The following is a 22,599-nucleotide window of genomic DNA, read 5'->3' on the forward strand; positions in this document are numbered from 1 at the left end:
GTGCTTCCTTCAACGTGCCCTGAGCCTCCCCTCGGAGAACCTTCTTGCCAGGCAAACGCAAAAACACAGCACCTCTGGGGGCTTCCCTGGTGGTGCAGTGGTTGAGAGTCCGCCTGCCGATGCAGGGGACGCGGGTTCGTGCCCCGGTCCGGGAGGATCCCACATGCCACGGAGCGGCTGGGCCCATGAGCCATGGCTGCTGAGCCTGCGCATCCGGAGCCTGTGCTCTGCAACGGGAGAAGGCCACAACAGTGAGAGGCCTGCGTACCGCAAAAAACCCCAAAAAAACCCAGCACCTCTGCCTTATTGGTGTTTGAGTGGCCAAATGATGGGACATACACAGGTCTGTTTCCATTACCCCATTTGTGATGGCGGCCCTGGCTCTGGAAGGCACATTTGAAATGTTTGGTTTGGCTGCACCAAGCAGCTTGTGACGGGATCCTAGTTCCCCGACCAGGTATTGAACCCGCGCCCTCGGCAGTGAAAGCGCCAAGTCCTAACCGCTGGCCCACCCGGGAAGTCCTGTGGCAGTGAAAGCGCCGAGTCCTAACCGCTGGCCCGCCCGGGAAGTCCCGTGGAAGGCATATATTTATCTTCTGGTTGGAAAGTACTCGTGCCTCCAGCTCAGCTGTGGCTGTCCCCTGCCAGACCTTTGATCCTATTCCTGTGTTGCTTGTTAACACCGGAGGCCATCGTAGGTCTGTTACTAGAGAAATAATAGTCCCCATGTCTTCGTCCCGTGCTTGGGCTTTGCTTTTTGCGCCACGGGTTTTGGGAGGCAGGTGGGGTCTGTGAGGGATGGGGTGCATCCCAGGTGTGTCCACGGGATCCCTGGGCCATAGCTACCGGGTCGTGGCTGGGCCTGAGCTAAACAGATGAACTTCTGGACCTTTTACTAAATCAGTTGGTTGTTTGGATTTAAATATTGTTCTTTCAGAAAAGAACAGGAAAGTAATGTGGCAAAATGTGACATAAAGGAAAGCTCCCAGCTCAGGACTGAATTTGATTCTGATCGCTCTCAAGAAATGATTAAGTGGTTTTCAGTTAAAGGTCGGAATCTTCTTAACATTGCTTTGAGCGGGTGCCCCTCACTCCTGAAAGCTGCTCCTAATTCATGGTGTCCTGGGATACACGAGAGTCACCGAGAGTCCAGCTGAGTTCCTCGGAGCCTCCGGCCACCTCGGGATCGCTGGCTCCTGCCTTTATAAGCGTCCGCAGGGCCCAGGATACAAAGCCCTGTCATTGCAGTGGAAGCACGCCTGTGCTGGACGCCTGCCCAACTCCTTGGTCTGCCTGGGGGCCGGGAAGCCAGGCAGGGACCCTGTCGCTCTCACCTCCCTGTCCCAGCCTCTCTCTTCCCCTCCTTTATTTCCGGGGAGCCGCAGGCCTGCCCCCCCTGCAGACGGTTCACCTCCGATTTCCTGCCTACTTGGGTTTAACACAGTTTTTAAATTTACTTTTGAGCGGGGGCAGTCTCTTTGCACTGGATTGTATTTAGAAGTGTTGCCTATTTAAAGCCCTTTCTAATCTGGGTCTTTATAAGATTTGTTTCTTTGTCTCTCTAAACCAATTGCGGTAAACTGGGCCATCCCTGGCCCAAATTTAGAAAGACCAGGTGAAGGGGCCAGCGTCTTCCAGGTTCAAGGGCTGTTCTGCAAAGTCTTCCTGGAGAGGGTTCCCAGTGTCCTGAGGTTGCAGCTTCCCTGAGTGCAGGTGTACGTCGTGCTCTGTGTAAGCCCATCCCCTGCATCCTCGGAAGGGACACGCCCTTTAACAGAAAGCTATTAAAGCTGATGCTTGCTGTCAAAGTGCCTGTATGCATATATATAAAAAATGCTGGGGGACTTCCCTGGTGGTGCAGTGGTTAAGAATCCGCCTGGCAATGCAGGGGACACGGGTTTGAGCCCTGGTCCGGGAAGATCCCACATGCTGCGGAGCAACTAAGCCCGTGCGCCACAACTACTGAAGCCCGCGTGCCTAGAACCCACGCTCTGCAACAAAGAGTAGCCCCCGCTCGCCGCAACTAGAGAAAGCCTGCATGTAGCAACAAAGACCCAACACAGCTGAAAAATAATTTTTTAAAAAAAGAAAAAAACTTAAATGCTGAACACATCATTTGTTTGTTAATGTAAAAATACTACTTGATTTTTGTGAATCAAGTGTGTGTGTCTTTTCCAAGTTCAGTGACATAGGACTTAGAAATCTAAAACATAGATTGTCTGAAAGACAGGTTCTTAAATCCAAGTTTGCTTGTAGATTAGACTATCAGAAAAGAAGGTAGAGGTTTAAAGTAGAGACTACAGTTAAACTTGAATGCAAGAATTGACAGGATATAGAAAGATATGTTTTGAAGCAGACTTTTTGCCAGTATTTTACTTTTTGTTTCTGTGTTAGTGAACTAAGAGAAGATGTTTAATTGGTGGTTTCCAAATATTGGCGAAACCTTTAGGTTAAGGATATAATTGACATAAAACATTGTATTAGTTTTTAGGTGTATAACATAATGATTTGATATATGTATATATTGCAAAATGATTACCAAAGCTTTGTTAACATCCATCACCAGATATAGTTACAAATTGAAAATGTTTTTTAGATTTCATTATAACTGAGATTGTACAGTATGTGTATTTCTTTTTTTAACATTTAAAAAAAATTGAAGTACAGTTAATGTATGATATTGTGTTAGTTTCTGGTGTACAGCAAAGTGATTCAGGAATATATACATATATATTATAGTTTTCTACATCTGTGAGTCTGTTTCTGTTTCATTAAAAAGCTCGTTTGTGTCATATTTTAGATTCCACATTTAAGTGATATCATATGGTATTTGTCTTTCTCTGTCTGACTTATTTCACTTGGTATAATGCCCTCAAGGTCCATCCACGTTGTCACAAACAGCAGGATTTTCTGCCTTTTTTCCTCGCCGAGTAATATTCCACTGTACTGACATATACCTACCACCTCTTCTTTACCCATTCGTTTGTCCATGGACACTCAGGTTTCCATATCTTGGCTGTTGTACATAGTGCTGTCGTGAACATGGGGTGATTTCACTTCCTTCAGATAAATGCCCAGAAGTGAAATTGTTGGATCGTATGGTAGTTCTAATTTTAATTTTTTTTTTGAGGAACCTCCATACCGTTCTCCACAGTAGCTGCATCAATTTACATTCCCACCAACAGTGCGTAAGGGTTCCCCTTTCTCTGCAACCTCACCAGCATTTATTATTTAAATTATTTTTATTTTGAAAATATATTGTGGTTTCTAAAACTACAGCCCACAAAGGTGAATGAGTAGCTGCATTTCTTCTTTTTTTTTTTTTTTTTTTGCGGTACGCGGGCCTCTCACTGTTGTAGCCTCTCCCGTTGCGGAGCACAGACTCTGGACACGCGGGCTCAGCGGCCATGGCTCACGGGCCCAGCCGCTCCGCGGCATGTGGCATCCTCCCGGACAGGGGCACGAACCCATGTCCCCTGCATGGGCAGGCAGACTCTCAACCACTGCACCACCAGGGAAGCCCTTCTCATTTTTTGAAGTCCCATCTTTACCGGATAATATATTACTTTCCTTAGCAAACGAAAACATTTTCTCTGTCAGTTTTCGATTTAAATGATCATTTTACGTCATCAGTTTCTACATTTATTCATGGTAAGTGTTCCTGCCCAGATCGAAAACAAGCTCTTTTGATCTAAACAGTTGAAGTAATAGTTGTGCCAGTTGATCTGCGTTTCTTATACATCCTGGTGAAATCCCAAGGTGTGTTTAAGGAAAAAGCGTCCTGAGCAGCAGGAAGGGAACGTGCAGGATGCTGCCGGCTCCCAGCCCAGGAGAAAGCAGGTCAGTCTGGGGCTGAGCTCTCATCGTGGACGGACCACCGCCTCCCCCGTACCCTCCGTCCTCATTCCTAGGCCTGGAGGAAGTTGTCCATGCTCCCCAGTTATGCAGATTAGCCTTGGTTTGTTTCGAGGACCAGCAAAGCAGATGCGGCTGGTTCATCTCGAATCCAGGAGAAAGATGGCTGAGTCTTTTGAGAGTTGGCTTAACACGGGTTGTCGTCTCCCTGATCAGGCCTGACTCCAACTGGGGTCTGTGGCCTCAGCTGTGTCCACAGGAGACCACCCCACCTTGTAGCACGTGGCGCCTCTCGGCGCCATTGCCCGTGGCCTCCTTTCCACGTGGACGAACCTGTGGCTTGTCTGGTCTTGTCTCGGCAGTAGCTACATGTCCAGCCAGACGAAGAAGGTGGTCAGCGGCGTCCTCTTCGGCACGGGCCTGTGGGTGGCCCTCATCATCACCATGCGCTACTCTCTGAAGGTGCTGCTGTCCTACCACGGCTGGATGTTCGCCCAGCACGGCAAGATAAGCCGCGCCACCAAAATCTGGATGGTAATGCAAACTCACTGCCAGTGCACGACTGGTGTGGATGTTTTTAAACCGCTCTCTCGAGGTATGCCTGACATCTGCGAAGCTGTAGCTCTTTCACAGCTTGATGTGTTCACAGATAAGTGTGCACTTGTGACCCCTTCATCACTGCCAAGGCCACAGATTTACCCACTCTCCGAAAGTTTCCTCGGGCCCCACTTACGCCTCTTGCCTTTGGCCGTAAGAGCATTTAACATGAGATCTGCCCTCTTAGCAAATTTGGAAGAGTCCAGCACAGGAGTGTTGGTTCCAGGCCCGATGCCTTAGGGTAGGTCTCCAGGACGTGCTTATTTCTTGTAACTGAAACCTTGTCCCTTTTAACCATCCCGCAGCCCCGTGTCCCCCAGCCCCCGGCAGCCCCCATCCCTCCTTGCTGCTTCCATGGTTCCACGGACCTGTGAGACCATGCAGGATGTGTCCTGTGCCTGGCTCATCCGTCAGCTCCACATCTGGTGTGGGAGGCTTTTACTTCTGAAAGGAAGGTCCTCGCTGGGCCTTTTCCCCTGGGTGACTTTTTTTTTTTAATTAATTTTTGTTGGGGTATAGTTGATTTACAATGTTGTGTTAGTTTCAGGTGTACAACACAGTGAGTCAGTTATACATATCCATATATCCTATATACATATACATATATCCATTATACATATACATATATCCATTCTTTTGGAGACTCTTTCCCATATAGGTCATTACAGAGTGTTGACTAGAGTTCCCTGTGCTCTACAGTCCCCTTGGTGACTTGAGCGTTGCCCCGTAAGTGCCAGAGAGCTGATTCAACGTGCCTCATTGTTTGGGCCAGAGGCTCTTTTTCTTTAACGATCTTAGTGTGTTCTGAACATCTGGTATTAATTAATGTCTGCTGGGTTTCTCATCCAGGTCACCCATCAAATAAAAGCGCCATCCGTCCGCTTCTTTGTAGCTTTTCTAACCTTAGCTGACCGGTTGACCGGGACTCCCTGACTCACCCTTAGCTTCTAGTACCTTCCATCAGCTCACCTCAGCCCTTAGTCTGCCTGTCACTTACCGGCCATGTGCGTGGATGTTTGTCCCGTGATGGGTTCATCGGTGGCAGAATGCTATCCCCTGGGGCTCCTTGTGAAAGGAGCAGGCACCCTCGTGCCCAAGCCCACCGTACACCCTGGGCTTCACTCTTTCCCAAACCGACTTCCTGCTGTTGCTTGGACGTAAGATTTCTGATTTCCAGACAAGTAGAATTCAACTCCCAGGAGAGATTCTGAGATGGTTTCCACACTGTACAGAGCAAGGTAAACGACCGTCCCCAGGGTGGCCTTCATGGCTGGTGTCCAGGTGAGTCCCACCTGCTCTTCGACATCAAGAATCACCCCCCTGCACACTGTGAGCCCTGGAAGTTCCTTTGAAGTCTGGTCAGCATGAGATGACCAGTCATCACAGCAAGTTTAGATCATTCCAGACTATAGCAGGCAACTATGTGCCATCCACCAGGCTTGATATTGACCAAAGGGGCTGCACTTGGCTCCAGGTCCAGGTCCCTCTCCCAGCCCCGGGAGCCAATCCTGAAAACGAGGGCCTTGCAGAAGTAGGTGGGTGGAACTTACCTGCCATGCAGAAGTGCAGTCAGACCCAATGTCAGGGTGCCCGGGGAACAGCACCGCCGGGACAGGGCAGGACGTCTCAAGGCATCTGTCAGACGTAGGGTTTCATTCACCCTGGGTTTTATTTGGGGTTACTTGTTTGCTGAGGCCTGCAAGTGTAGGGGCAGAAAATGGACTAGAGGAAATGAACCAGCACAGAAAATCAGTCCACGGTCAGCAGGTTGTATATCCTGGAGAACTGGCTTCGGATCTTTGACAGAGCTCGTCTTTGAGAATGTACCTTTTTTTTTTTTTAAGGGTATGGTCAAGATCTTTTCAGGCCGCAAACCCATGTTGTACAGCTTCCAGACGTGTCTGCCACGCCTGCCGGTCCCAGCCGTCCAAGATACCGTCAACAGGGTAGGTGCGGCTTCGCCCGTCCCCAGAACGCTCGCTCTGAAACGCCAGCATCTTTGCAGTTAAGGTCTATGACTTGATGGGACTTCCCTGGTGGTCCAGTGGTTAGGCCTCTATACTCCCAATGCAGGGGGCATGGGCTGGATCCCTGGTTGGGGAACTAAGATCCCGCATGCCCCACGGCATAGCCGGAAAAAAAAAAATCTCATGGCAAACCCACCGCCTAGCAGCAGTTTTGTGTCCTGTAAGTTTGCTTATGCACGTGGTGGACGCTATTGAGTGCTGTGAACTGCTCCCTGCCTGCTCTTACCTGCAAGGGCCAGAGCAGATCAAAGTGGGGACCCCGAAAATTCTGAACTGGAGGCCTGGCCTTGACCTGGTGGCGTGACCTTCTCCGTCCCTATCATTCTGGCTCCTTTCCCGTCCTGGTGTCCTGAACACCAGTCTTCGGTCCTACCCTTGGCTCTCAGGGCTTCCCCACCCATCTCATTGGCACCTTCGTAGCTTAGGTGAGAATAGAGCTCTTATTAAGGACCAGATGACGGAGAAAAAAATACACATTGAAAGTTCCTTGTCAATCAAACCTCGATCTTGTCAGTCTAGTATCCAATTTGATGGTTTTTGTGGTGATTCAAGATCTGGGAGCTTGTATGCCAGTAAAGGACAAAAAAGTTTACTTGTTGAGTTATCACCGATCTAAAACATCCTTTAGTATTGGAGTTAGCTACCTTGTGTGAAGACCTGCCTCTTTCTAAGGCACAAGGAAGGAAACCGCCTGTTTTAACTAGGCTTGTGTTTTTCCCATCAACCCCAGTACCTGGAATCCGTGAAGCCTCTTATGAAGGAAGGAGACTTTACACGGATGACAGCTCTGGCACAAGATTTTGCTATCAATCTCGGGCCGAAATTGCAGTGGTATTTGAAGCTGAAGTCCTGGTGGGCTACCAATTATGTGAGTATACATACACGCTATTTTTCTTGGTGGCATTTTCTGTAGGAGCATATAATCTGTTCCATGAGCCAGCTAGCTTCCCTGCGCATGGCGGGTGGGAGGAGACATTGAAACGAGGCAGGGGGGTTGAGGTTTTGAGGAATGGCTAGCTTGGAGGAGAAGGTGTGACCCAGACACACCCGGTGGGTGGGGCTGGAAGTGGGAGGTGGCTGGAGAAAACGTGGTGGGTGGGGCAGGTCACCTTCGAGTTTGATCCTGCGTTGGTTACATGGGCGTGTTGAGTTTGTAAACATTTTCACATGTACGCTTAGGTTCTTAGGTGAGCACTGTTCTGTATGTGTATGTACTTTACAAAGTGAGGGAATCGTGATCCTTGGGTCCTGGAGGTTGTGGATGCGGTTAGGATGAGGTTGCTGGCCTTCTAGGGGACATCAGGAGGACAGCACACATGGACCCTGTGTGGCTCTGAAAGGGAACTGAGCATGGCTCAGTGGCTGCCTTGGGGAGGCTTGGCAGCAGAAGGCGAGAAGCAGTCTGTGGGGCAGTTTGGGGTGGTGTTGATGGTCAAGAAATGTTAGCAGTCCGACATTTATCCCTTCTTTTCCATTTGGTTTTTTTTTTTTTTTTTAACCCTCTATAAAATGAAGGTGATCTGCCTTCTAGCTATGTGTTGACTTGAATAAAACCGCTTTCCAGTTCCTTCCCACTGTTTTGCATTCCATCTAGTTAGGGCTGTCTTGGCCCCCAAGAGAGGGACAAATGATGTCAAACGTGCATGACAAAGCACTAAATGCACCCTCCCCCAGCCCCCCCACACCCCGCCTCCGCCCTGGGCAGCCTGGTTAAGCCTGTCGGTTGGTCTCTCCTGTGTGCACCTGACAGGTGAGTGACTGGTGGGAGGAGTACATCTACCTCCGAGGACGAGGGCCACTGATGGTGAACAGCAATTACTACGCGATGGTGAGTCCCGAGCCGTGTCTGATGGAGACCACGCACCAGGGTGGCCTCCTCCCGGCCCTGTGGGCTGCCTGGGGACGCTGTGGGTTTCCCCGTGCTCCTCTGGCCCTGCCGTCCCCGTCCGAGGCCTCACGCCCCTAGCAGGGAGCCCAGGACCTGCTTTGCACACTGGAGAGCCCCGTGGATGTCCTTTTGGAATTGCCAAGTAGCTCAAGGCACCCACCAACCTGCTGCAGAGACATTCGGATCGCACAAGTGCTCTCGTGGCAATTGGCTTTCCTCGTGGCAGCGAACCTCTCCCTCTTTTCCTTCCCTCTGTTTTCCTGACTGAGCCTGCGTAGTGGTGAAGGATGACATCCCTGCCCACCCCGAAAAGCTCAGGGGCCGTGGGTCGGCTGAGGGTTTGTCCACACGCTCAGCTTTGTTATTCTGGGCCCTGGGACGCCAGGGGTGCTGCACTGAGTGTCATTTTCACACCTCCTTGGTCTTTCTTGCCTTTTGAGACATAGGTGGTCTGCAGAGCACACCCTGTTATTTTTTTTTATTATTATCATTTTTTGCGATACGCGGGCCTCTCACTGTTGTGGCCTCTCCCGTTGCGGAGCACAGGCTCCAGATGCGCAGGCTCAGCGGCCGTGGCTCACGGGCCCAGCCGCTCCACAGCATGTGGGATCTTCCCGGACTGGGGCACGAACCCATGTCCCCTGCATCGGCAGGCGGACTCTCAACCACTGCACCACCAGGGAAGCCCCAGAAGACTTCTTTTTGAGAGTGAGCTGTCCACCTGGTGCCCTTTCGTTCCTGAAGACTTTGGTGTCCATTTCCCACATAATCAGGGGCAGCCCTGCGCATAGGTTCTCTCAAAATATAGTTGAGACAAGCATCCCTTGGACTTGAAAAATGTAGACACTTAGAAATGTGTCCCCAGATTTAGAAAGTTGCAAGCACTGCTCTATATAAAAGGTTATTTTAACCTTTGGTTCCTTCTCATTCAGAAAACTTCCTAATTATCTAATTGCTCCTTTCAATTTCTGCTTTCCTTTTTATGTATTCTATGAGGATAATTGGGGTGAAGCGCTGTTATCTTTTTTTTTTTTGGCTTGAATTATATTTATTTACAATTTACTTTTAAAATATACGGTTACCTTTCCTAGCCCAAGAATTATTTGGGGGCTTAAAACGTGAACACAATAAAACTGAAAAAGGGTAGAAGATGAAAATAATTTCTTTTCCAGCAGAGCAGATGTCATTAACACCTGTATAGAAATATTTTAACTGTGTGTTGAAGTTAGCTTGTCTTTTCCTATTAACATGCTCCCTGCTGTTGTGTGTTTTCTTGTATCAGGATTTGCTGTACATCACACCGACTCACATTCAGGCAGCGAGAGCAGGCAACGGTATCCATGCCATCCTGCTTTACAGACGCAAACTGGACCGGGAGGAAATCAAACCAGTACGCAAACAAACTGCTTTTTAAAAAATTCTTTTAGAACAGTTCTATCAAGGTGTAACTGATGTACTGCACATGTTTGAAGCATCCGCTTTGATAAGTTCTGATATACTGATGTATATCTCTGTACTCGTGAAACCATCACCATAGTCAAGTTAGTGAACCACCCCCGAGAGTTCGCTGGTGTCCCTTTCCACTCCCCCCCGACCATCGCCTTGATCTGCTTTCTGTCACTCTAGGTTAGCTTGCATCTTCTAAAACTTGTGAATGGAATTTTACAGCATGCATTTTTTTTTTTTGGTCTAGCCTCTTTCACTCAGCATAATTACTTTGAGATTTAATTCTCCTCTGTATCCTAAATGGATATATGTTTGATGTATTTTAGTTCTGCAATTTGTCCTACGAAGAAGCCCTCGCTTGCTTGTGAAGGAAATAATATAGCTGTCTAGCTACTCATGAGAAGGCATTTTTTCCTTCTTTTTATTTTTTTAAAATTTTTATTGGAGTATAGTTGATTTACAATGTTGTGTTAGTTTCAGGTGTACAGCAAATTGAATCAGTTATGCATATACATATATCCACTCTTTTTTAGATGCTTTTCCCATGTAGGCCATTACAGAGTGTTGAGTAGAGTTCCCTGTGCTACAGCAGGTCCTTATTAGTTATCTGTTTATATATAGTAGTGTGTATATGTCAATCCCAATCTCCCAGTTTATCTCTCCCCCCGCCCCGGCATTTTTTTTTTTCTTAAATACCCCTTTGGTTTAAGTGTCAGTTTATAAGTGACCCATTAGGGTGTGTTATTTAGGAATAAGAAGCAGGATGTTGTGCCTTGGCCTGGTTCTGCAAACTCCAGGGCAGCACGGTGTCCCAGGGAGCCACCGTTCTTTATAGTGTTTGGAAAAGATTAAGTCCAGCCACGCTATGTGCACAGAAAACAAATCCAGCATTTAAATGTGTGGACTTGATTTGCTCCTTAGGTTTTTGTCTGAAACATGCTTCTATTACAGATTTTTCTTTTGGGATCTACAGTTCCACTCTGCTCCGCCCAGTGGGAGCGAATGTTTAATACTTCTCGGATCCCAGGAGAGGAAACAGGTGCGTGATCTGCTCACGGTTCCTTTGCGAATCAGAACTTTCCATCCTTATGCTCAGGAGTTGTTGGAGGACACCACACTGATGAGTGCTGACCTTCTAAGATTTCAGAGATTTCAGGCTCGTCAACCTTCCTTCTGTTGAATTTCCTTTGTCTTTCTCAGGCCTGGACAGTTAACTGATTTTCAGACCTCAGTTTCTCTTCGGTTGAAGGCTGTCTTGTGGTGGAGTTTTTTCCTAGGTTGGGTTAGGAATATTCCTATTTCTTCATCTGGATCTTTCAGGGGCGTTTTGCTCTGGCTGCCACGCAGGGTTTATGGTGGAAAGCGCCCTGGATTGTGCTCAGGGAAACCAGATTTGTGGTTCAGCAGCTCACTGCCAGCAGCCTGACCTGGGATACGTGACCCCACTCCTTTCCCACTGCCCAGCATAGGGGGGCCACATCTGTCCCAGCCGGGACACCCTCAAGAATGTAAGGGAGAGACAGTGGCACCGCCTGGGTCCATCCCAGGCCCACCAGGGCTCAGGCTTAGCGAGGGTTGCGTCCTTTGCTCCAGGAGACACGTCCAGTGAGCGGCCGAGCAGAGCTTAGCACTCAGGCCTGTCTGATCCCAGAGCTCTCGATTCGGGTCCTCTACCAAGTCCTCTGCAGACCTTTGGGAAGCGGACTCGTGAGCTGAGCAGAGTGATGCGGGGAGAAGAATTGGTGCCGTCACAGGTGGTTTTCTCCCCTCCCCTAACCGGGTGCCTCTGGATTCTGTCTCCCCTCACCCCGTCCCCAGACACCCTCCAGCACCTCAGGGACAGCAGGCACATCGTCGTGTTCCACAAAGGCCGCTACTTCAAGGTCTGGCTCTACCATGACGGCCGGCTGTTGAAGCCCCGGGAGATGGAACAGCAGATGCAGAGGATCCTGGATGACCCGTCGGAGCCCCAGGCTGGGGAGGCGAAGCTGGCAGCCCTCACGGCGGGAGATAGGTGTGCAGCCCCTCTGTGATGCCGTTGTGTCTGGGGGCCATTGGGGGCGGGCGCTCAGGGTGCTCTCCTCACCCAGGGTCCTGTCTGGCGGCGAGGTGTGTCCACTACCTGCAGCCCTTGGCTTGGCTTTGTCCCCGGGGAGCGGGTTCTGCCCCCACCCTCAGGTCCCCTCGGGCATCTCCGTGGGACAGGCAGGCGTGCATGTGCACGGGTCCCAGGGCACATGACAGAAGGAAGGAGGTAGGCGTCTTCCCAGGGCTGCGGCATATTTAATCTAGAAACAGACGTGTTTAACCAGGGCCTCTGTGTTAGGGGTAACTTCCTGCCTCGTCTGAAGCTTGAGGACCTGGCTTGTGCAACCTCGGCTCTGATACCTTTGGGGCTGGATAAGTCTGTTTTAGGTGGCGGAGGGGAGCATTGTCCTGTGCACCGTAGGGCGCTGAGCGGCATGCTGGCCTCTCCCACTGGATGCCAGTAGCATCCCCCAGCGTGGCAAGCAAATCTGTCTTCAGTCTTTGCCCAGGGCCGCTGGGGGCAGTATGGTCCCTGGTTGAGGACCCCTGAGGTCAGCAGTGTGGCCACCGTTAGGGCAGCACTGGGAATAAGGTGGTGAGTGACCGACCTGTGGAGAACAGGAAGGTGCCCGGGCGAGGGCACACAGAGACGGGCAGTGAGCCGTGGGGACCTACAGGCCGCAGAGGCGTCCAGAGAGCAGATGCTGGAAGCCGTGGAGTGGGTCAGGGTGCCAGAACTCCAGGTTGGATGGGTCCCGTGTGCCCGGCTGCACTTGGGCTTGATTCTGTGATGGGTTGCTGTTAAAGGGACCATGTTAGGCTGGAGTGACCTGAGCAGACTTGGGAGATCATTCTGGTCCAGGGGCTCCTGGAAGCAAGATCCTCGCTGCTTGAGGACCAGAAACAGGCGGTGTTAGTAGGAAGGGAGGCTCAGTCCGAGAAGCTGGAGTGTTTGGCCATCTCTGGGGGCAAAGACTCAGCTGGAACAGAGGGGGCGTGTGTCCTGGGGAATGAGCCCTGGGTCCCCAGTGCTGATTGAGTGTCATTGGGGCACCCAGCTGGGCAGAGGTGGGGCGGGGCGGGTTGCAGGCTCAGTGAGCTCCACCCTGATGCTCTGCCCGTGGGGCATCGCCCATCTCCTCTGCCTGAGCGCCGACGCTGTCCCCAGGCACTGAGGAGAGCGGTTGGGGCTGATCCTGTGATGGGACCCGTTGTGTTTATGGGCGTTTTGGTCCCATGGGCGGCCTCAGCTGAGCACTCGGTGCGCGGGGAGAAGAGGGTGGGAGACAGAGGCCAAGTGGCCCTGATGTGGAAAGGCGGGAGGGGGCCTGAGTGAGGGGGCCCAGGAGCCATCCGGAAAGCCACGGCTGGGGTGGCTCTCAAGAAGTGGGTGTCCCGTTAGCACTGTGTACCCCACGTAGGGCGGGACGGAAAGGGATCCCTGAATTCTGCTCCCGGGGTGCCCCTTATCAAGGGGGTGTCGTGTGGCTGTTTGTAGCATGGACGCATTGACCTGGGGCAGGCTGGCCTGGGTAGGAATCCCAACCTGCCACGAAGGAGTTGTGACTTCATCTCTGTGCCTCAGTTTCTTCATCTGAAAAATGGGACAGTGGTGTCGGGGTCCGTGAGCTCGTCCCAGCACCAGGGAAGTGCTCTTGGCACTCGCTGTGGCTTCCGTGGGGAGGTTCCGTGGAGGGGGTCTGGGCACGGGGCTGGGAAGGATGTGAGGGGGGCCCTGCCTGCCTGTGGGTCCGCTGCCCCGGACGGCGGAGCTTGGGGCCCGTCTGGATTCTTGTCCTTCACTTGGCATTTATGGACGAGGTTCCATGCCTGCGACTGCCCTGGAGCAGATACAAGGAGAAGGCGAGGCCCCTGCCCGCAAACAAAGCAGCCCAGCCGGCAGGCAGGTGGGTGACTGCAGATGCAGAAAGTCGCAAACGTGTAGTTTTCCTTAAACTCCTACAACACTGGAAACTGAAAACCGTTGTCGTTTCAAACATCCCACGTAAAGAGATGTCACCAAACTGCTGCAGGTTTTTTTATATGTTTCTTTTTCATTTATTTCTTTTTATTTTTGGCTGCGATGGGTCTTTGTTGCTGCACAAGGACTTTCTCTAGTTGCGGCGAGTGGGGGCTGCTCTTTGTTGCAGTGCGCAGGCTCTAGGTGCGCAGGCTTCTGTAGTTGCGGCACGCGGGCTTCAGTAGTTGCGGCTCATGGGCTCAGTAGTTGTGGCACATGGGCCCTAGAGCACAGGCTTGGTAGTTGTGGCGCACGGGCTTAGTTGCTCCGCGGCATGTGGGATCTTCCCAGACCAGGGCTCGAACCCATGTCCCCTGCACTGGCAGGCGGATTCTTAACCACTGCGCCACCAGGGAAGTTCCTGCTGCAGGTTTAATTGTATTTAATCCTCACTGCAGAGTCCCCTGGGCCAAGTGTCGCCAGGCCTATTTTGGACATGGGAAAAACAAGCAGTCTCTGGATGCAGTGGAAAAAGCCGCGTTCTTCGTGACATTGGACGAAACAGAACAAGGGTATAGGGAGGAAGACCCGGTTACGTCGATGGATAGCTACGCCAAGTCTCTGCTGCACGGCAGGTGTTTCGACAGGTATCACGCTTTCCTTCTGAACCACAATGGTTTGCCTGTGGACTTGGGAGAAATGTTACATGTGGCTGACACCCAGCCTCAAGTATGTATCTACGCTCTTAAGGGATAAGGCTAGTGTGAAAATATGACTGGTAGCTCTCTTCTTTCCACCAAAACTGTTACACACACACAGCTTAAGCAGCGGCTTTGAGGTCCTTCCCCTCTTTGTGCACAACACCTCCACTTGGAGATGCTCGTGAGGAGTGGTTGTGGGTTACCTGGAACCAGGTGGGGGAAGGTGGTACCTGGGGCCTGACCTGGATGTCGGCTCTGGCTTTGCTCACCGAGCGCGTGATTGTGGTGAGGCTCTTCCACCTCTTGGAGCCTCCTTTGCCTTGTCTGTAAAGTGAGGTCCTGCCTGCGCATCAGGCTGGGGGTGAGGATTGGCTGGGGTGGGGGAGGGGTGCGGCAGGCACAGTTGGTCTTCCGTATCCTTAGGTTCAGCCAACTACAGACCGTGGACCGTTGTTTTAGAGCCTTGGTTGTGGAGCCTGCGGATACGGAGGGCCAACTGTGTGGGGCTGGAGCATCCTCAGGTTTTGGTATCGGCAGCAGGTCCTATAACCAACCCCCTGGCAGATACCGAGGGACGACTTTGCAGCCTCCTATTTCTCCGCAGTTGCCTTGTGCATCCTTTTTTGTTACAATGATACGCCCTGTTCTGCTCTCCAGTACCTGAATGCCTATCTCTGCATCGGGAGCAGGGGAGAAATGAACGACTTTAGGGTCTTATGTGTGCTTTTATTGTCACCTGTGGAGACCTGTTCACCCCTGCGGGTGCCAAGTCAGTGAGCCCATCCAGAGGAAAACAGATACATCGTTTGGGTTTATTTGTGTCTTTGTAAACGTGTAAGTCACATAAACATTTTGGTTTCGTGTAGGTGGTTTGATAAATCGATCACGTTTGTCATCTTCAAAAACGGCAAGATGGGCATAAACGCGGAGCACTCCTGGGCCGACGCCCCCATCATCGGTCACCTCTGGGAGGTGAGTGTCTGCAGGCTTAACCTGAGTGTGGAAATTGCTGTTGGAATTTCTGAATTTAACTGAATTTAACTTCACAGTATCTGTCTGGTTATACTAAGTGTTTCCAGCAGGTGTCGGCGCCGAATGTAAAGTTAAATCAGTAACGGAAGTCATTCCTGTCTTCATTCCCTACGGCTGAGGGTCCTTAAATGGAAACATTTAATGTCATGTCCTGATGGAGCCAAAATAGTGAGATGGCCTTGGCTCCAACGCACTGACATCAGGGCGGAACTGAAGCTCAGTTATTTTGAAATAAACCACCCCTTCTTTGCTGTGTTTTCTAGATTTTCCTATCTGCCAAGCGTTAGGCCAAATAAAAGCAAGGATATTAAAAATCTTGGTTTATAAAAATGCAGCATGCCTTTTACCACTTCACTTAATTCTTAGAATTACCAAGTTCTAAGAAAACCCACCAAATCCCTGTCATCTTCTCCCTCCATCTAATATTTTATTTTTATTCTTTGGGCCGTGCCATGCAGCGTGTGGGATCTTAGTTCCCTGACCAGGGATCGAATCCAGGCCCCCTGCATTGGGAGCGCGGAGTCTTAACCACTGGACCACCAGGGAAGTCCCCCACCTAACATTTTAAAATACAGTGCGGGGCTTCCCTGGTGGTGCAGTGGTTGAGAGTCCGCCTGCCGACGCAGGGGACATGGGTTCATGCCCCGGTCCGGGAAGATCCCACATGCCGCGGAGTGGCTGGGCCCGTGAGCCATGGCCACTGAGCCTGTGCGTCCGGAGCCTGTGCTCTGCAAAGGGAGAGGCCACAACAGTGAGAGGCCCGCGTACCGCAAAAAAAAAAAAAAAAAAATACAGTGTGTATTGGCCCTGCCACCTTTTAAACTGTTTTAAAATTCATTTCTCTCTGAGCTGTTTGACCTGTGTCATGTTTGGCATGAAAAGTTGAGTGAAGGTTTTATTTTCTGAATTCGCCTGTCAGGTTCTTTTGTAAGGAAATTGCTAAATTCTAGGCCTGTCAACAGTGGACTTGACAGAGAAAGACAAGTACTATACGATATCACTTATATGTGGAATCTAAAAAATAATACACATGAATCTATATACAAAACAGAAACAGGGACTTCCCTGGCAGTCCAGTGGTTAGGACTCTGTGCTCTCACTGCTGAGGGCCCGGGTTCAGTTCCTGGTCAGGGAACTAAGATCTTGCAAACCAAGTGGTGCAGCCAAAAAAAAAAAAAAAAAGAAACAGACTCACAGACATAGAAAACAAACTTATGGTTACCAGAGGGGAAAAGGGAGTGGTAAATTTAGGAGTCTGGGTTTAACAAACTACTATGCATAGAATATTGGGTTGGCCAAAAAGTTCGTTCGGGTTTTTCTGTAACATCCTACAGGAAAACCCGAACAAACTTTTTGGCCAGTCCAATAGATAAACAACAAGGATTTACTGTATAACACAGAGAACTATATTCAATATCTTGAAATAACCTATAATCTGAAAATATATACATAAGATGGAGTCATTTTGCTGTACACCTGAAACTGACATAATATTGTAAATCAGCTATACTTCAATTTAAAAAAAAAAGGGGGGGACTGCAACTAAAGATCCTGCATGCCACAACTAAGACCCACGCAGCCTAAATAAATAAATAAATAAACATTAAAATAAATTGGGTGTCTTTAAAAATCAATAAATACAACAACAACGAAAAAAAAAAACAGTGGACTCGACTCAAATTGTGTATCATCCCATCTGACCAGACTTGAGGTTACTTTGATGAAGAGATAAGCCCCTTTGAGAGTCACAGTGAACACAGTATTTCTGCAGTCTTTATGTTGCTGCTGCTCTAATAAATGGAGTGGAACACAGTGACGCACTGTCACTGCCCAAGTGGGAGACACACCCCCGTGACCGCAGGCCGATCACCTCACCGTCCTGCCCAGGGCGTAGAGCCCGGGTCTTGTCCCTGAAATCAGATCGTGTAGTGCACTTGTGATGACATCCACAGGGGAGCTCCTGCTGTCCCTTTTCCACTTTACTTGACTGTCTTCCCTCTGGTTAGGGTCTCAGCAAAACCTAACCTGCCGTTCCTTCAACCAAGGGAGGTTTTCTATGTGAGGAAACCTTTAAAAAGGGGGAAAAAATGCTGCAGTCTAAGACAACAACAGCGTGGTCCTAAGACATTTATCCGTGATAAAAACGACCAAGTATCCAAAAGGCTCATCACCACCCTGGTCTTTGCTTCTGCCAACAAAAGCTTAGAGATCCTTTCAGCTGAAAATCAAGCAAAGATCAAACCCCCTTTGCCACCACTGGACACCACAACAAGACCTTTTAAGTCTGTTTGCACAGGATAATGATCTAGGTCTGTTACACCCTGTTCCAAGGACTCTCCCAGTAATAAGTGCATAAGAGCTGTTTTTTGGTAAACTGGAAAAGACTGAATCCTAGGCAGTCTGGACTATGTAGGGTACATTTACCAAACAGAGAAATCTACTGGATGCTGACAAGGCCAGGCTTATTTTTTCAGTACTCTGGATAAGATAAGGTAAAGGGATTTAGTCTCAGACCAGGGTGACCAGTTGGAAGTGGCGGTGTTTAACTGTTAACTGCCCAGTGGACAGAATGGCCTGTGACTCCAGGGGTCAGACAGGAGCCCAGTTGCTCCCCGCACGGGTGGGAACTGACCCACTGTCTTGTCGTGGAGGCCCATGCCAGAGCCACTTAAGGGGCCGGTACAAGGATGACACCCATGCCAGCTAAAATCAAATCTGGTCCAAGCTGAATCCTGTTGGCTTTCGGTTGTTCCTGATGTTTAATTGTGTTGGACTCTTTAGGGGCACTGACACAGTGCAGACACAGATAGGCTGGGCTCCCTCACCTGCCCAGCTCTGCAGGATGCCGACCGCACATGCATGCGGCCCCGCTCCACGCTCCCCCATCATGTAACCCCCCCTGCCCCCCTCACCATTTGACAGTATCACCATCTGACCTTTGGTTTTTTTTAATTTTAAAAAAATATTTAAAATTTTATTATTTATTTTGGCTGCACCGGGTCTTAGTTGCAGCACACGGGAGCTTCGTTGCAGCATGTGGACTTCTTAGTTGCGGCATGCGTGCGGGATCTAGTTCCCCCACCAGGGATCAAACCGGGGCCCCCTGCATTGGGAGCACCCACTGGACCACCAGGGAAGTCCCTTGAGTTGTTTTTTGTTTGTTTGTTTGTTTGTTTTGCTTCCCCCACTGGAATGTAAGCTCCCCGAGTGCAGGGATTCCTTTTTTTAAATATTTTTATTACTGTTTTATTGGATGTAATTCACATACTATGAAATTCACATTCTTAAGGCATACAGTTCAGTGGTTTTTGTATATTACATGGTGGTTGTCTATCCATCACCACTGTCTAATTCCAGGACATTTTTATCATCCCACTAAGGAAACTCCCCACCCTCAGCCCCCTCTTGTCCCAGCCCTGGGTAACCATTCATCTCCTTTCTGTCTCTGTCAGTTTGACTGTTCTGGCCATTTCACAGAAACGGAATCACACAGTACGTGGCCTTGTGTGTCTGGCGAATGTTTTCAAGGTTCATCTACATTGTACTATTAACGGTATTTCATTCCTTTTTATGGCTGAATAGTATTCCTTCATATGATTAGACCACATTTTGTTTATTCACCACTCAGTGGACATCTGGATTCTTTTTACTTTTTGACTACTATAAATAACGCTTCTGTGAACATTAGCATACAAGTTTTATGTGAACATATGTTTTCTTGTTCTTTTCTTTAATTTTTTTGCCGCACTGTGTGGCTTGTGGGATCTTAGTTCCCTGGCCAGGGATTGAACCCAGGCCCTCAGCAGTGAGAGCGCCAAGTCCTAACCACTGGACTGCCAGGGAATTCCCTATTTTCATTTCTTTTGAGTACATACCTAGAAGCCGAATTGCTAGATCATGGCCACCTTTAACCTTTTGTAGAAAGGCAGACATTCTTGTCTGTTTTGTTCACTGTCCGGTCACTGGTGCTCAGAAGCATTGCTGACCCATAGTAGGTGCTCTGTAGATACCGCTGAATAAACTGGCTTAGGTTTACCTGCCAGTGAACAGAAAACATCCACACCTGGGCCCACAGCCTGGCTCCCTGAGGAGTGTGAACTGGGACAGACTCTTCACCTCTCTCAGGCTGCTTTTTCATTTATACAAGCGGGAATGATAATTACTGCTTTACAGTGTAAATAGTGGGGTAGCACCCAGAGGGCACTAGCGCACAGCCTGGGACCTCGAAGCAGGCTCTGAGCTGCTTTCTGTGCGTCAGCTGCTCTGCTCACCTCCTGGCTGTGCTCTTTACCTGTCCCGACGCTGTTGCACCTTTCAGGTCCATTTTCTTGCCCCTGAAATGGAGGTAAGAATATCTCAGGTGTCTGTGCAGAGGATGTCAGATGCACAGCAGACTGTAAGCAAGTAGTTATGGTTAAGTCTTCTTTTTTTAAAAATAAATTTATTTATTTATATATTTCTAAAATTTTTGGCTGGCATTGGGTCTTCGTTGCTGTGTGCGAGCTTTTCCCTAGTTGCAGCGAAAGTGGGGTCTACTCTTCATTGCGGTGCGCAGGCTTCTCCTTGCAGTGGCTTCTCTTGTTGCAGAACACGGGCTCTAGGTGTGCGGGCTTCAGTGGTTGTGGCACGTGGGCTCAGTAGTTGTGGCGCGTGGGCTCTAGAGCGCAGGCTCAGTAGTTGTGGTGCACGGGCTTAGTTGCTCCGTGGCATGTGGGATCTTCCCGGACCAGGGTTCGAACCCATGTCCCCTGCATTGGCAGGCGGATTCTTAACCACTGCGCCACCAGGGAAGCCCTATGGTTAAGTCTTGATGTTATCTCTAGAAAGAACGAGGGTTTGTCTACTTTGGGAGGTCAGATAACTTTTATGTAACGCTATTAAGCTGTGATGATCTCTGACTTCACAGATGTATCTTTTTATTTTCGACAGTACGTACTGGCCACGGACAGCTTCCAGCTGGGTTATGCAGAGGATGGACACTGTAAAGGGGACACCAACCCAAACATCCCATACCCCACCCGGCTACAGTGGGACATCCCACAGGAAGTAAGTCCCAGTGATCAGGCACTTGTTAATTACCTTGGGTGGGAAACGAGTTTAAACTCTTAACAGTCGACTTTTCCAGCTGTCCTTCCTAAGTGTTCACGAGGTCAGTTGAAGACCCCCGAAACGGAAATCTGTCTGCCTGGGGGTTTCTTACTGGGACCTCGGAGTTGCTACAGCTCCAGTTGCCTGGGAAGCCCCAGTAAATATTTCTTCTTTCATTTAAAGCATTTGGCTAAAATTGTCAGTGAAATTTCCAGCTCAAACTTAGCTAGACATCACAATGAAAAAGTGAAAACCAAAATCACTTCCTTTGGAGTTCGAATACTCTAAATCACTAATTTGTCATTTTTGTCCCTCTAAGTGTTCTCCAATGCAGTTCGCTCAGTGGAAGCCATTTCCGGAAGGAATTTTAGGGTTGGAAATACCAAATCCTAGCTTACCTAAGCGAAGCAGGAATTCCTGGGGCCTGTGAAGTGTTTTTCTTTTTTTTTCTTTTTTTGGCCGTGCCGTGCAGCATACGGGATCTTGATTCCCCAACCAGGAATTGAACCCGCGCCCCCTGCAGTGGGACCACGGAGTCTTAACCACCGGACTGCCAGGGAAGCCCCAAGAAGTTTTTTTTTTTTTTTTTTTTGCGGTATGCGGGCCTCTCACTGTTGTGCCCTCTCCCGTTGCGGAGCACAGGCTCCGGACGCGCAGACCCAGTGGCCATGGCTCACGGGCCCAGCCGCTCTGCGGCATGTGGGATCTTCCCAGACCAGGGCACGAACCCGTGTCCCCTGCATCGGCAGGCGGACTTTCAGCCACTGCGCCACCAGGGAAGCCCCCAAGAAGTCATTTTGATGTGGAAAATATTGCATCTAGTCTTGCAGTCTTGCCCATCCGCATTTTTTTTGTCCAGCCTGCCTCCCTGGGGCTGGTGTGTGTTCCTCAGAGAGATATAACCTCTGCTGAAGTGTGTGCTTGAGGGTCCTTTTAGCTAACCAAGTCACTTACCGTTTATTAAAAAAATTTTTTTTGATGGACTTTATTATTTAAAGCAGTTTCAGGTTCACAGCAAAGTTGAGTGGAAGGTTCAGAGATTCCCCGCGCTCTCTCTGCCCTCACACATCACAACCTCCCCTGCTACCAACGTCCCCTGCCACTTGGTGCGTCTGTTACAGTCGAAGAAGCTGCACTGACAAGTCAGTATCACTAGAGTCCGTAGTTCACGTCAAGGCTCACTATTTTGTTTTCCTCTGTCCGTGCCGTGTGGCTTGCAGGATCTCAGTTCCTCGACCAGGGATTGAACCCAGGCCCTGGCAGTGAGAGCCCAGAATCCTAGCCACTAGGCCACCCGAAACTCCCCAGGGTTCACTCTTGGTGTTGTGCATCTGTGGTGTGGACAAAGGTGTAATGACGTCATAGTATCATACAGAGCATTGTCACTGCCCTAAAGAACCTCTCCTCTGTCTAGTCATCCCTCTCTCCTGCCTCACTCCCGGCAACCAGGGGTCTTTTCACTGTCTCCATCATTTTACCTTTCCCCGAATTTCATAACTGGAATCGTACAGTGTGTAGCCATTTCAGATCGGCTTCTTTCACATAGTGGTAGTCATTTAAGATTCCTCCGTGTGACTTCATGGTTGAGGGCTCATTCCCATTGTACGACTCTACCACAGTCCCTTTCCTTTTTACTTTATCGTTCTAATTTTTTGGCCACACCGCATGGTGTGCAGGATCTTTTTTTTTTAATATTTATTTATTTGGCTGCGCCAGGTCTTAGTTGTGGCACATGGGATCTTTGTTGCGGCCTGCAGGATCTTAGTTCCCCAGCCAGGGATCAAACCCTTGCCGCCTGCAGTGAAAGTGCAGAGTCTTAACCACTGGACCACCAGGGAAGTCCCAGTCCATTTCCTTTTTAAAACTAGTTCCTCAGTGGCCAGCATATAACAAGAATGGATCTCACGAAACAGAACCTGTGACACTTTGAAATGCCCTTTGGGATCCCACTGGGAACCAGGAGTCCCTCCTGCTTGG

General features: G+C 49.6%; 1 protein-coding gene across 2 annotated transcripts in view; it reads left to right on the forward strand.

Moving 5' to 3' along the window:
- Positions 1-22,599, forward strand: part of CPT1A (carnitine palmitoyltransferase 1A) — a 65,228-nt gene that overhangs the window by 20,949 nt on the left and 21,680 nt on the right. For both annotated transcript variants that reach the window (XM_082628250.1, XM_082628251.1), the window contains exons 4-13: positions 4,218-4,389; positions 6,297-6,398; positions 7,210-7,347; positions 8,230-8,307; positions 9,650-9,757; positions 10,765-10,852; positions 11,632-11,827; positions 14,260-14,448; positions 15,369-15,474; positions 20,464-20,580. In XM_082628250.1, the coding sequence (XP_082484376.1) occupies positions 4,218-4,389; positions 6,297-6,398; positions 7,210-7,347; positions 8,230-8,307; positions 9,650-9,757; positions 10,765-10,852; positions 11,632-11,827; positions 14,260-14,448; positions 15,369-15,474; positions 20,464-20,580 (1,294 nt within the window). The remainder of the gene's footprint in view (positions 1-4,217; positions 4,390-6,296; positions 6,399-7,209; positions 7,348-8,229; positions 8,308-9,649; positions 9,758-10,764; positions 10,853-11,631; positions 11,828-14,259; positions 14,449-15,368; positions 15,475-20,463; positions 20,581-22,599) is intronic.

Source organism: Mesoplodon mirus (genome assembly GCF_964341445.2).
Source record: "Mesoplodon mirus genome assembly, chromosome: 7".
NCBI classification, from domain to species: domain Eukaryota; kingdom Metazoa; phylum Chordata; class Mammalia; order Artiodactyla; family Ziphiidae; genus Mesoplodon; species Mesoplodon mirus.